This window comes from Macadamia integrifolia, chromosome 10 (assembly GCF_013358625.1).
Source record: "Macadamia integrifolia cultivar HAES 741 chromosome 10, SCU_Mint_v3, whole genome shotgun sequence".
Classification (NCBI taxonomy): domain Eukaryota; kingdom Viridiplantae; phylum Streptophyta; class Magnoliopsida; order Proteales; family Proteaceae; genus Macadamia; species Macadamia integrifolia.
In genome coordinates this window covers 9,072,649-9,086,569 of record NC_056566.1, presented here as the reverse complement: position 1 = coordinate 9,086,569, position 13,921 = coordinate 9,072,649, and the positions used below count along the sequence as shown (strand labels likewise).

General features: G+C 37.6%; 1 protein-coding gene across 1 annotated transcript; it reads right to left on the bottom strand.

Annotated features, from left to right (window-relative positions):
- Positions 1 to 4,848: 4,848 nt before the first annotated feature.
- Positions 4,849 to 8,278, bottom strand: LOC122092169. The gene is made up of 5 exons (XM_042662511.1): positions 7,871 to 8,278; positions 7,272 to 7,766; positions 6,502 to 7,170; positions 5,533 to 6,381; positions 4,849 to 4,998 (listed from the first exon to the last, which is right to left on the bottom strand). The coding sequence occupies exons 1-5, from the start codon at positions 8,276 to 8,278 to the stop codon at positions 4,849 to 4,851; spliced, it is 2,571 nt and encodes an 856-aa protein (XP_042518445.1).
- Positions 8,279 to 13,921: the final 5,643 nt, after the last annotated feature.

Sequence of the window (13,921 nt, the reverse complement as noted above, 5' to 3'; positions counted from 1 at the left end):
GACACCTAGTCGTCGCCTTGGCGACACCTTGACAACTATGCTCGAGACATCGGATTAGTCACTACTTAGGCTGAGATAAGTGAAGCCATGAGCCGGAGACTCCTACCCATTGACTATAAGCAACGCATGCGCCTCAAGTTCATATAGTTAAGACAAGATAGCATGACAGTTGAGGAGTATGTGGCCAGATTTTATTTTTCTTAGCCTCTCGATCTTATTTTGAGAGAAATGAGGAGGTATTGGAAGCATAATTCCGTAATAGTTTGCATCCTCAGATTAGTCCTGCACAACCAACCAGTCGACTGCTTATAATGGAATATGTAGTCCAGGTGGCATATCAGATTGAAGAGAGTCTAAAGAGGCCTGACACTTGGAAGACTTTCTCAGATACTTTTCTTAGGGGTGATAGTTCCAATCAGTAACAGTCTTCTCCCCAAGTAAATTCATTCAGCAAGCCACGAGCTAATGGTTCATCTATGGCATCTTCATGACCTCACCAATTAAATTATCACCCCAACGTTGTTTAGAAAAACCTCCTGCAATGCCAAAGGCTAACTGATGTAATACTGAAATTGAGGAAGCTCAAAACAGTACCAGGGTAGGATCTTTTCTCAGAGAATAGGGAATTCTAGATATGGAGAATAGGATATTGCTAAAACTTGTTGAAAGATGAAAAAAAGATGGAACAATAAACAATAATATAACACCCGGGCTTCACACCGCAAGGTGGATCGACTGGATCAAACACCAACCTACCTTGATCAAACACAAGGGATTTCTTGATCAAACACAAGAGATTCTTGATCAAACACAAGAAGAGAGTTGCATAAGCAAACTTTGATTTCAAATTCTGAGTTGTTTTTTTGAATGCTTACAATTGATCCCTATTTATAGGACCAACTCAACAAAACATTACATACCCAACTTCCAACTAACAATAGTAGAAAGTCTTCACTTATTAAAGTTGGGGTAGGAAAGTCTTCACCTTCCAACTACTAAAGTTGGAAAAGTCTTCACCTACCAACTACCAAAAGTAGAAAAATCCTCACCTCTTAAAGTTACAATGGAAAAGTCATCCCCCAACTACCAAAGGTGGAAAAGTCTTCATCCCCCACCTACCAAAGGTGGAAAAATCTTCATCCCCCACCTACCAAAGGTGGAAAAGTCTTCATCCCCCAACTACCAAAGGTGGAAAAGTCTTCATCCCCCAACTACCAAAGGTGGAAAAATCATCACCTCTTAAAGTTGGTATGGGAAAGTCTTCACCCCACCATTACTTACAAAAGTGAGTTGATTCTCCTCCCCCTTTTTAGAAAAGTAAAAAGTAAAAGTAAAAGTAAAAGTACCTTCTAAACATTTATTGACCCCATGACTGGTTCAACTAATGAACCAAACCACTGCTAGACCAAAACATGTAAACCATAGTAACTAATCCCGTATGCATACCTATTACCATGGTTTAGACTCATTAAACTATTGAAGTTGCCTATTACATTAAAAAACCCTTGGACCAAAGGCCCAACATGCATATAACCCAACCATAGACTTATTCCTAAGAAAACAAACCCATTTTGGTGATAAATCTGCATCAACTCTCCCCAGCTTGAAAAAATTCGCCCTCGAATTTTGTAGTGATGAGGGGGAAACCACATGTGAGTAGCATCTTTAACCATTCCCAAACAAAACTCGAGTGGTGTAGGAACGTTGGGGATAAAGTCTTCAATGTGCGGAGTTCTCTCTTCAAAGAACCATGGTGGCATAATGAACTCTACATGATCATCCTCTGAATCAATATAGGTTGTGAATGTTGAATTCATAGAGTCCTCAACATTGGTAATCTCCTTGGCAAAGACTTGAGGGATAAGCTCCAACTTTTCAAGAACAATGTCTTCAATGTCGATTTCTTCCACATGAGTCTCAATGATGGGATCATCATTGTCTATCCCCTCTTTGACAGTAGAAATTGTTGGAATTTCTTCCACACTAACCTCAACTTCTGACTTTGGTTCGTTGATGGGAGGTGTCTTCTCATGTTGCTCCTTTGCATATTGTTGCAATAGAACGGCCATGTGGTCTGTTAATTCTTTCATGCTCTTGTCACCAGTGGGTGGTTTTTGGAAATCTAAAGAAGACTTTAAAGGGGACTCGGGTGGAGGGAAGTACATTCTTCGTTCATGTTTAGATAGGCACATGCCCGCCAACTCGTACTTCATTTCTTCCCAAGTAATGGGAGATCTACCATGATCTTTTAGATCCCTTTCTTTGGTTCTCCACCACTCGCGGGCTGACCCAACTAGCTTAGTATGCGCTAGGTTCATCTTGTGCGACTCAGATAATTCAAACCGGTCAAAGTAGTTATCTAAAGTAACCAACCAATCAAAAAATACCTGGGAATCATGCTTGTCGCTGAACTCCTTTAATTCAAGCTTGACCTTCTGTGATTCATCAGCACGTCGACAAGGTGCTTCAAGATCACCATTGAAATAAGATCTTATATGCTCCTCGAAGGTAGGCTGCACTGTAAGAATACTTTGTTGTTCCCTTTCAGCACTTCTCATATGTTGACGATGCATAGCAGATTGTAGTTGATACCTGTCCTCCCTTTCGAATGGTACATTGCTACCTTGTATTGGAGTAGTACTTTGATTCTCAAGTGATTGCAACCTCGCACTTATGATCTTCTGTCCAGTAGAGAGCTGTTGAAGCATCTCAATGACTTTTGCCATTGGATCAGGTGGAGGCGGCGGCCACTGTGACTCATTCTCTGCCATGCTCTGATACCAATTGATGTAATACTGAAATTGAGGAAGCTCAAAACAGTACCAGGGTAGGATCTTTTCTCAGAGAATAGGGAATTCTAGATATGGAGAATAGGATATTGCTAAAACTTGTTGAAAGATGAAAAAAAGATGGAACAATAAACAATAATATAACACCCGGGCTTCACACCGCAAGGTGGATCGACTGGATCAAACACCAACCTACCTTGATCAAACACAAGGGATTTCTTGATCAAACACAAGAGATTCTTGATCAAACACAAGAAGAGAGTTGCATAAGCAAACTTTGATTTCAAATTCTGAGTTGTCTTTGAATGCTTACAATTGATCCTATTTATAGGACCAACTCAACAAAACATTACATACCCAACTTCCAACTAACAATAGTAGAAAGTCTTCACTTATTAAAGTTGGGGTAGGAAAGTCTTCACCTTCCAACTACTAAAGTTGGAAAAGTCTTCACCTACCAACTACCAAAAGTAGAAAAATCCTCACCTCTTAAAGTTACAATGGAAAAGTCATCCCCCAACTACCAAAGGTGGAAAAGTCTTCATCCCCCAACTACCAAAGGTGGAAAAATCATCACCTCTTAAAGTTGGTATGGGAAAGTCTTCACCCACCATTACTTACAAAAGTGAGTTGATTCCCCTCCCCCTTTCTAGAAAAGTAAAAAGGTAAAAGTAAAAGTAAAAGTAAAAGTAAAAGTACCTTCTAAACACTTATTGACCCCATGACTGGTTCAACTAATGAACCTAACCACTACTAGACCTATTACCATGGTTTAGGCTCATTAAACTATTAAAGTAGCCTATTACATTAAAAAACCCTTGGACCAAAGGCCCAACATGCATACAACCCAACCATAGACTTATTCCTAAGAAAACAAGCCCATTTTGGTGATAAATCTGCATCAGAAACTTTCAATCTTAGGGTACCATAAACCATACTCCTTCGTACCTCTAAGATATCTAAAAATCCTTTTGACTGCCACTAGATGAGTCTCTTTTGGACTAGCTTGAAATCGAGCAACCAAACACACTGCTTGTAGGATATTAGGTCTTGATGCTGTCAAGTATAACAAGCTTCCAATCATTGACCTGTAGAGAGTTTGATCTACAGAACTTGACTCGTCACTCGAGCTCAACTTGCAACCTACTACCATAGGAGTACTTACTGGTTTGCTATCCTCCATCATAAATTTCTTCAATATCTCCTTGATGTACTTTGCTTGAGATATGAAGATACCATTTTGTTGTTGATTCACTTGTAAACCTAAAAAGTATGATAACTCCCCTAGCATAGACATCTCAAACTCTGTCGTCATTCGCTCTGCAAACTGTCTACACACCTCATCATTTTACCCTCCAAAGATGATACCATCTATATAGACCACCACTACCAATTGACTTTTGTTCTCTGTCATAACATATAGGTTACTATCAACAATGCCCTTCCGGAGTCCCAACTGATGTAAGCAACTGTCTAGTCTGGAGTACCAAGCCCTTGGAGCTTGTTTCAAGCCGTAGAGGGCTTTCTTTAGTCTACAGACCATGTTTGGATCATCTCCAATGTGAAAACCATCTGGTTGCTCAATGTACACTTCTTCTTCAAGATTACTATTTAAGAACGCAGACTTGACATCCATCTGATAAACCTTGAAGCCTTTATAAACCGCAAATGCTAAGAACATCCGTATAGATTCCAATCTTGCTACTGGCACAAATGTATCATCAAAGTCTATCCCCTCTTGCTGAGCGTAGCCTTTGCACACTAGTCTGGCTTTGTTTCTAACCACCTGACCAGCTTCATTCAACTTATTTCTAAAAACCCACTTAGTTCCAATAATGTTTTTATTGGTTGGTCTGGGAACTAACTCCCAAGTGATGTTCTTCTCTATCTGATCCAACTCTTCATTCATTGCCTTCACCTAGTTCTCATCTTTAGTTGCTTCCCCAATAGACTTGGGTTCAATTTGAGAAAGTAATGAATATGTAGCAGAATTCATCTTTCTTGTTTGCATTCCTGCTTTAGGATCTCCAATGACCTGATGTGGGGGATGCACTTTTTGCTACTTTTCAAAACTGGGTCCTACATCTTTTTCTGTCACTATGTCAGCCTCATGAGCATCTATATCCTCATCATCAATATGATTTTGAACTTCATCATCTACAGTTGCATCATCATAAAAGTCCTCAGGAGTCTGCTCTGCTGGTTCTATCTGTTTAGAATGGGGTACATGTTCATCAATTCTTACATCTTAACTCTCTACCACTTTGCCCAATCTTTTATTATAGCATCTGTAGGCTTTACTCTTTGAAGAATACCCCAAGAAAATCCCCTCATCTGCTCTGTCATCGAATTTTCCAAGGCTATCCTCCTTCCTTTTGATGAAGCACCTGGAACCAAATACCCTAAGATATTTAACAATGGCTCTCCTTCCATACCATAGCTCGTATGATGTCTTCGATTCATTTGGTCTAAAGAAACACCTGTTCTGGACGTGCACTGCAGAATATATTGCTTCTCTCCAAAACCTCCTAGCAACATTGTTTTCAATCAAAATTGTCCTTGCCATCTCTTGAACGGTCCTGTTCTTTCTTTCCACAACCCCATTTTGTTGGGGGGTACGGGCTGCAGAATGTTGAATCCTAATCCCATGCTCATGACAGAAGTTAGAAAATAAATTTCAAGTAAACTCCTTCCCTTGATCAGATCTCAGGCACTTAATTGTCCTACCAGTTTTATTCTCTACCTTCTTCTTGAAGATCTTGAAACAGTCTAAGGCTTCAGTCTTGTCTTCAAGGAACATAACACAAGTCATCCTGGAGTACTCATCTATGAATAGGATAAAGTACCTCTCTCCACCAATTGCCTCTGTTCTCATCGGTCCACAAAGATCTGTATGAATCAAGTCCAATAGTTTACTTGAATAATGCTTCTTTGACTTGTATGTGGCCCTAGTCTGTTTTCCCTTTTGACATGGTGCACAAATATGATTTGTTGGAGACTTGATCTTTGGAAGATCTCTGACTGCCTTCTTTTTGCTCAATTTAGCTAAGTTCTTGAAGCTGATATGCCCAATCCTTCTATGCCATAACCAACATTCATCTTCCTGTCCCATCATGCATCTATCTTCATTTGCTTCTAACAGAGTGTATAAGTTTCCTGTAGTTCTTGTCCTTTGTGCCACAATCTTTCCATTTTTTATTTTCTTGATTACATAGCCTTCCTTGGTGAACAAAACCTCATTACCATTATCATAAATTTGACTCACACTGAGCAAGTTGTGCATCAGACCACTAACATATAGGACATTGTTTGACTTGATCTTTCCTCTATCCAACTTAACTATGCCTCTGCTTTCTATCTTTGCACCATCATTGTTTCCAAACTTGACAGATCCACTCTCAGTTGAATCCAAACTCAGAAACTTTCCCTTATCACCTGTCATATGAGTGGAGCATCCACTGTCAAGAACCCACGGTGACGGCTTGCTATGAGCTTTGAAGGTTGTTTGAACAATTAATGACTTGCTTCCTGCTTTCTTTTTCTTCTCAACCCATACTGCCTTATTTGCCACAGTAATAAGTTCTCTTTGTCTCTGACCTTGTTTCCATGAAGAATTATCATTTTGCCTTCTTTTCTCCTGCCTCTAGTAGGGAAGTATGGTCTTGCAATTTTTGGCAATGTGTCTCATCTTGTGACACCTATAACACTTTACACTTTTCTCCGACAATAGAGCAAACATGTTCTTGCTAGTCAGTACTATAGGCTTGGTCTGTCTTTTGCAATCTGCCACCCTGTGTCCATAATAGTTACACCCATAATAGTAACCTTTAAAGCTCTGTCTCTGCCAAGAACCTCTGTGTCTCTGATAGTCAACTGAAGCAAATCCATCGTTGTAAAATATTTGTGAGCTCCTCTGTTTCTCCTTGATAAACCTCATTGAAATTTCTGCAGTTCCTTTGCCTTTAGTCTCCACTACTTCAGAAGATCCTTGTGCTACATATCCAAAGCCAGTCTTCATATGTAGAGCTCTTTGAAAACTCAAAATCTTATCTAACACATTTTCATTTTCTTTGCTCGATGATGGAGTATTTGCTTCAACTGATTGAATCATAATTTCTTTACCCTTGGATTTTAAGATAGTAATTGAAGGAGATGGTGTAGTTTCTTCTTGTAAATTCATCTTCTGTATCTCTTCCAATTCAATCTTCAATATCTCCAATTTCTCTTCAAGGGTAGTGCACTCTTCTGCCTTGGATGATAGATTGACACTCAGCTCATCATTGATCTTAGTCATATCTTCAACTGTAATATTTAACTGACTAATCTGGTTCTCCTTTTCAACAAGTTGAATCTCTAGAACTTTCATTTTCTTCCTCTCTTCCTTGAGATCAGTTAAAGCAAAATGCAAATTTGCTATTAAGTTTGTTCTTCCTCTTCCTCATACTCTTCAGTAGTCTGGTGTTGCACTCTATCACCAAGTACCATAAATAGTGTCTCAGATAACTCATCATCTAACTCATTATAGTCCTTTGATGACTCCTCTAAAGAAGACTTGCACTTCTTTGATATTAAGCTTTTCTTCTTGAAATTTCTTCTTTTAGGAATAAATTTCTTCTTTCCTTTCTTGAACTTGCTTTCTTGAGCATCTTCATCCTCAGAGTCACTCAATTTATCATTCTTTGGACACTTGGAAGAGAAGTGCCCTATACCATCACAATTGAAACACTTCAAAGGAAGTTTTCCTTTGTATTTACCTCTATCTTTCTTGAGTTTCCTAGCCAAGTAAGCTATTAACTCATCATCGGAATCTTTTTGTTCACTATCTTCATTGATTTTCAATTTCTTCAAAGCTTTGAAGGCAACTTCCTTTTCTATGGGCTTGGACTTGACCATCCTCATCTCATAAGCAATCAGAGTTCCATGTAGTTCATCTAATTTCATTGTGTTCAAGTCTTTAGATTCTTCAATGGCAGACACCTCGGGTTGTACAAGTCAGGTCAAGATCTCAATATTTTCTTCACCACCACTACATCCTTTACCTCTTCTCCTAACCCTCTAATAGAATTGATGATTTCGTTTACCTTGCTCATAAACTGATCAATGGTCTCTCCCTCAGACATTTTTAGACTTTCGAATAAATTCCTATGGTGTTGCAGCTTCGCCTCTTTGATTTTATCATCTCCCTCATGAACACTCTTTAATTTGTCCCATATGTCCTTTGATGTTGTGCAACCGATCACTTTTGCAGACTCATTGCTCACTAGGGAACCTAAAAGTGCATTCATTGCTTTAGCATTATCTTCACACTTCATCTCTATTTTATCTGTAATATCTGTAGTGGGGGGGTTGTAACCATTCTTCACTGCTAACCAAACTTCATAACCCTGAGACTTTAGGTAAGCTTCCATCCTGATTTTCCAGAAGTTGTAATTCGACCCATCAAAGAAAGGAATCTTTCCATGCATACGATTACTATCATTGGATGCCATCTATATCTTCTCAGTATTCAAACCCGAAACTATTAAGCTTCCTCCTTAGGGAACCTTGCTCTGATACCACTTGATGTTCCCAGGTTGACATTGAGAGGGGGGTGAATCAGTGGTTCCAAAAACTTCCTTAATTGCAAGTTCTAGATTGGTCAGGATAATCCCGTAATTACCAATCACGTAAACAACGACACGTCCACCTCACACCACAATGTGGCTGAGTCTACCAAACAGTGTCCTACCACTTTGCACAACACGCACTTCAAATATATGTAGAAAATAAATGCGAGACAATAATATCAGATATACGTGGTTCAGCCAGAGTGCCTACTCCACGGAGGAATACCTATATAGGGTTTCGAATTTCCCCAATACTCAACTTTTTAACCGCTACAACGGTTCAGGAACCTATCCCTGCTTCAATCTGAGATGTAACTCAGACAAGGGCAACAACCCCACACCCCAGACAAGCCCCAACTTGCTAGGTTCACAATTTTAAATCAATAAAATCCCAACCCAGTATATCATTGATCTAGAGTTTCTCAATAATAAACAGACACTAGAATACAAAAATAGGAATTTCATATACGGGTTACCTCAGCCTGTGTAGACCCCATTGTTGATTTCTTACTTGATGCTTAAACAGCACTTCGAATGCTCCTTATTCAATTTAACACTAAATCAACATGATAGCAGCACCCAATAGTAATGTCTCCCCTTTTCATGATCTCTATTGCAACATCAGAGAAGAAAACATAATAACACAATGTCGAGTTGCAAAAACCAGAATTGAACTTCCTCTTTTCTCTTTTCCTTTCTCGATTTTTCTGGTTATCAAGAAGCATCAAATTCTGTTGACAGAACCCTTTTTTATTGCTGAAAACAGAAATAGACTTAAAGAATTAAAGTCATATTCTACCGATTAGGCTGCTACTACGTGAAGGAGTCCTCCTTAATCTGTAATTCTACTCAAACTCTTCTTCTCCCCACTTACAATAGAAGCACAACGTGTCTTCTTATTTCTCTCCTTCTTGCTTTATAAAACTGCCACATCACTGCCACATCACCATAGTTCTAATTCTACCCAAACTCTTCTTCTCCCCACTTACAATAGAAGCACAACGTGTCTTCTTATTTCTTTCCTTCTTGTTTTATAAACTTGCCACATCACTGTAGTTGTAACATGTTTAGGAAACTCCCATGCTTTCAGATTTTAGATAGACTTTGATAGAATGAGTACTGCCACATCACTGTAGTTGTAACCTGTGTAGGAAACTCCCATGCTTTCAGATTTTAGATAGACTTTGATAGAATGAGTACTGCCACATCATTGTAGTTGTAACTTGGTTAGGAAACTCCCATGCTTTCAGATTTTAGATAGACTTTGATAGGATGAGTACTTCTCTCATGTATTAGGTAATATCGATTCACACCGAACTAATATACCATTTTCCTAGTTGCTCTTAGTTGCCAACAATGACAACATATGATCCAATTTCCCAACAACTATCTATATAGGGTTTTGCTATAAATTTGTAGCGAGGGTTCTTTCTCCATAATTAATCTAAGATAGTGTGAATACGAGTGACTTAATCCTATTCACCATTGATAGTGAAGCAGATCTCATCTCATTATTGATAAGCAATTTTCCCAAACCATGTAAATCCTTTTGCGTTGCATGATTGTTTACGAATCCATTCTTTTCTATATCATTTTAGATTCTCATTGTCTACACCTTATCTTTCTTTTCTAGATATTTCAAATAGATCTACTAATTCCTTTGTAAAGATTTCATATGTTTCATTTGCTGAACTAAATCCTTTTGTAGGTTATGCTTGGTTGAAATGTGAGATGGAGGGTAGAAAATGTCATGAAATTCTTGCAGCTGCTGGTATCATTGGTCGTCAAGGAAGCTTTTTTGGTGATGAAGATCGCTATACACGATTAACTCTCCTCAGGGGTGATGATGACTTCAATTTGTTATTGCAACGACTAGAAACTTTAGTTTCCAAGGAGCTCGTAGATACCATTTGAATAAAAAAATCAACAAAAGTTGATTACCAAGTAGGCATCATTTTATATATGTGACCTATGATAAATAAGTGTATATGCTAAAGCCTCCTGGAAAGTGGCATAATTGTTGGCTTAATCCTTCTCAGAATGGTCTGCTTTGATATGTCTAAATGGACATCATTTTATATATGTGATCAACGATATGAACAAGTGTGTATACTAATAGAAACTCTTGGAGGACACATTGTTATTGTGTATACTATCAAAGCTTATCAAGGAGGCCAAAATATTTGCCATGTGAATGGGATTCAAATTTTGTAGATAGGTAGACCCAAGGTCCTATATCTATTACATGGACTAACTCATGTACTTCCATGTTACAAATAGTGAAGCGTTATACTTCACTAGCTAGGCATAGTGATGGGAAAGTTCACCACATATCTCTTATGTATTTTATCAGCCCCCAATAGCAATCCAAATCAAAAGCCTAAAGTAATAAATATAAGCTAGGTAAGAGCTTATTGGCATAAAGGAAACCAATGATATTTGTTATGGTTGATAAGGTAGTGATCACAAAGATCTAATAGAAATGGCAAAGTATCAGAGTATCAAAGATGGTCAGATATGATGACATGGCTATGATGTGTGGAGTGTATGAAGTTGTTTGAATGCTATGGGTGTGGCCATGATGTGTGTTGTGCATTTTCGGGCTTGGCATCAATAAATTTTTTTCATTCATATTCGGGGGAAATTTGGTCATTGAAGATAAAATATATGGTTGTCGGAGTCTCCATGAATGTTGCTGAGTAAGTTGTACTCTTTCCAACAAGCCCAAATTCGCCTCATTTTGATATCAGATGGAGAAGTTATAAATAGTACAATAGGGATGCGAACAGATAGTTGAAAATTCGAATTCAATTCACATTCATATCTGTGTAGGTATATTCAGATTGGAGGGTATCTTGATCTGAATTCAGATTATCTAAAATATAATTATCTGATCTAAATAGATAATCAACTATAATACAATGAGAGAAAGAAAACTAGCCAGACACATGGGGAAGCGGAGCTGGGGCATAAGCATCTTTTCACACCTCGGTTCCCCTTCTCCATTTGTATCCATCTAGGGGTTTCCAAATCTGGTTTTAGAATATTCAAATCAGATCACATCCAATCTGTATTGGGTATCCAATACATATTCGATTCCGAATATGTATTGGATTTGTGTTTGATCTGTTTACATCTCTATAGTGTAAGGTTCAAGGGCATTTTGGTTCTTTTATCTATCCCCAAACATTTTGGTGAACCTTTCAGGTGTATGGAACAATGTAACATACTATTTTATGGTTTTTTAGTGTTCTTATGCATCAAGTGCATCAAGTATGGATGGTGTGCACTGGGACCATTGGTTTCATAGGTTTCCACACCAGCAGCGGCTTCATTTGAATTTTTGAAGGTTCTATCGGCTGAGATGCATTTCAGTCTGTGGATGAGTATTGTATCTTGTCAAGTCTTATTTGAAATTCAACTAAAATTGCGCAATTCAATTCAATTCAATTAGCTAACCATGTCAACCAGCTTCTTGCTTGGTGGATCTCAAATATATAGTTCAAACGTGCAGGTCTGAACTAAGAATGGTACCTTGACTTTCCTATGGACTCTATCAAATAGAATTTCTATGTAAGTAACTTTCTTTAGTTTCATTTAACACGTTTTGATCATAAATTTTTTTTCTTTTTTTAATACGTCAAGTAGGTTCTTGAATTTTCTCCAAACTAATGGTTGATTAGATCACATTTAATTGAAGCAGTTTAGAACACGAATTGTTTGTCTTTCCCTTCTTTCCATATCACATTGAAAGATAAGGCAAAATAAATAATGGGAAAAGGTTGGCACGTTATTGAGGTGTTCAACTTGTGTCATCGGCTCTCATTCCTTTGGAAATGATCTCATACTCATTTCATCCTAATCCCTCATTGGTTAACTCATTAGATTCAAATAAACTAGTAGTGTGTCCAATCCTCTTCCATAAATAAATTTTAATCAATAGTTTTAAATTGGTATAAAATTCAGAGATTTTTTTTTTTTTAATTGGGATATAGGATCCATTAACTTTTTTTTTTTTTTTTTTTTTTTTAATTCCTAATGAACTGTCCACTGGGACATTACTTAATCCAACTCACCCATGCTTGTCAGGATTAGTTCTACTAACCTCTTGGAGTCTGTTCTTCAAGCAATCGCTGCAAATCAATGGGCTAGGCACTCACACAAGATCCGGTAAACTAACACCTTTGTGACTGACTTACTTCCTCACATGAAATGACCTCGTTGCCACTTATGGTCAATACCTTTTTGTTGCAACCCATTGATGTGCTCCCCTATATGGCTATACTGCTTGCTTAGAAAACCCTAATCCTAAAATGTATTTTTCTATTTAATTGATGAGAGGGGAAAAATAAAAATAAAAGTGAGGACATTGACATTGTTGAATGTCCAATGGGAGGGATATTTTGGACGTGAACATGTGGGGGATGAGAATTAGTGATGGGATAAGAGTCTCACCATGTGTGATTGCATCACCAGTGATGAGAGAACTATTTCTCGTAAAAAAGAAAATTTCTTTGTTGTCTTCCGAGTAGTGCAATGCATGGGTGACATATTAGAACTCCAAGAGAAACCTACTATGATGTGTTCTGCCTCAAAAAAATTAATTTAATATCATACCGGTCTATTAAAAAAAACTACACTTCATTACAGCCAAAAGTCCAAGATGGATATGCTTATACCAAAGATTCTTAATTCTCTTTTGTGGAAAAATAAGTCTAAAAGATAGCGTTGTGGAGCTTTATATCACATCTCTCATACTAAGTCGTCGGCATGACTTGTAAAGCATAACAAGACACTCTCAACTCTCATTTTATAATTTGATTAGTGGCGTACATAAGAGATCCAGCCAGACTTTATTGGTTCTTATGCTTTTGCAAGTTAATTAGCGACTAGATGTGGGTGGAAATGTCTCAGCAATGACTGAATAAGTTGCATTCTATAAAGTGTTGATTAATGAAAAGCATTAATTAGTGATGATGTAAACATTTAAGTAAATTATTCACTAATTTATGTATAGTTGTATTAACTTTGATAATGTATTTTTAATTTAAAATATTTAAAAAAAAAATTTCTTTTTGCATTCTCAATTGTTTGAATGGATTTTTTACTGCCTTCTTCAAATTTTGAACCATTTTAAACACATCATACCAAACACCATTTTTGTAGGGACCCATTTGAACCATTATTTAGGGTTAAGAGATCTTCATTGGGTGAGGTGCCCGAGACCCACAAAATGTTGAGATTGAGAAAAGATGAGATGCTTACCCAAAAGAGAGAGAGAGAGAGAGAAGGTGAGATGACAAAAGACAAATATACATTAGATAAATAGTGGGTCCAGATGTCTAAGATCAGAGGTAGAAAAATAAGGCTGCGTTTGGTATGATATCTTGAAATGCATTATTGAACTACCTAGAATGCATTCCAAAAATTGTATACCAAGCACAGCCCTAGTAAATAAGGCAGTCAGAAAAAATAAACAAATAATATAGAAGAAATCAGCAATCACACAATCTAGTCGGTTATCAT

Excerpts from the sequence above, each read along its gene's own strand:
- LOC122092169 (XM_042662511.1), bottom strand. The coding sequence starts at position 8,278 with ATGGCATCCAATGATAGTAATCGTATGCATGGAAAGATTCCTTTCTTT. Across the intron at positions 7,171-7,271 it reads TATCTGAGACACTATTTATG|GAAGAGAGGAAGAAAATGAA; the intron begins GTACTTGGTGAT and ends ACTGATCTCAAG. Across the intron at positions 6,382-6,501 it reads CTCTATTGTCGGAGAAAAGT|AGACAAAGAGAACTTATTAC; the intron begins GTAAAGTGTTAT and ends AAACAAGGTCAG.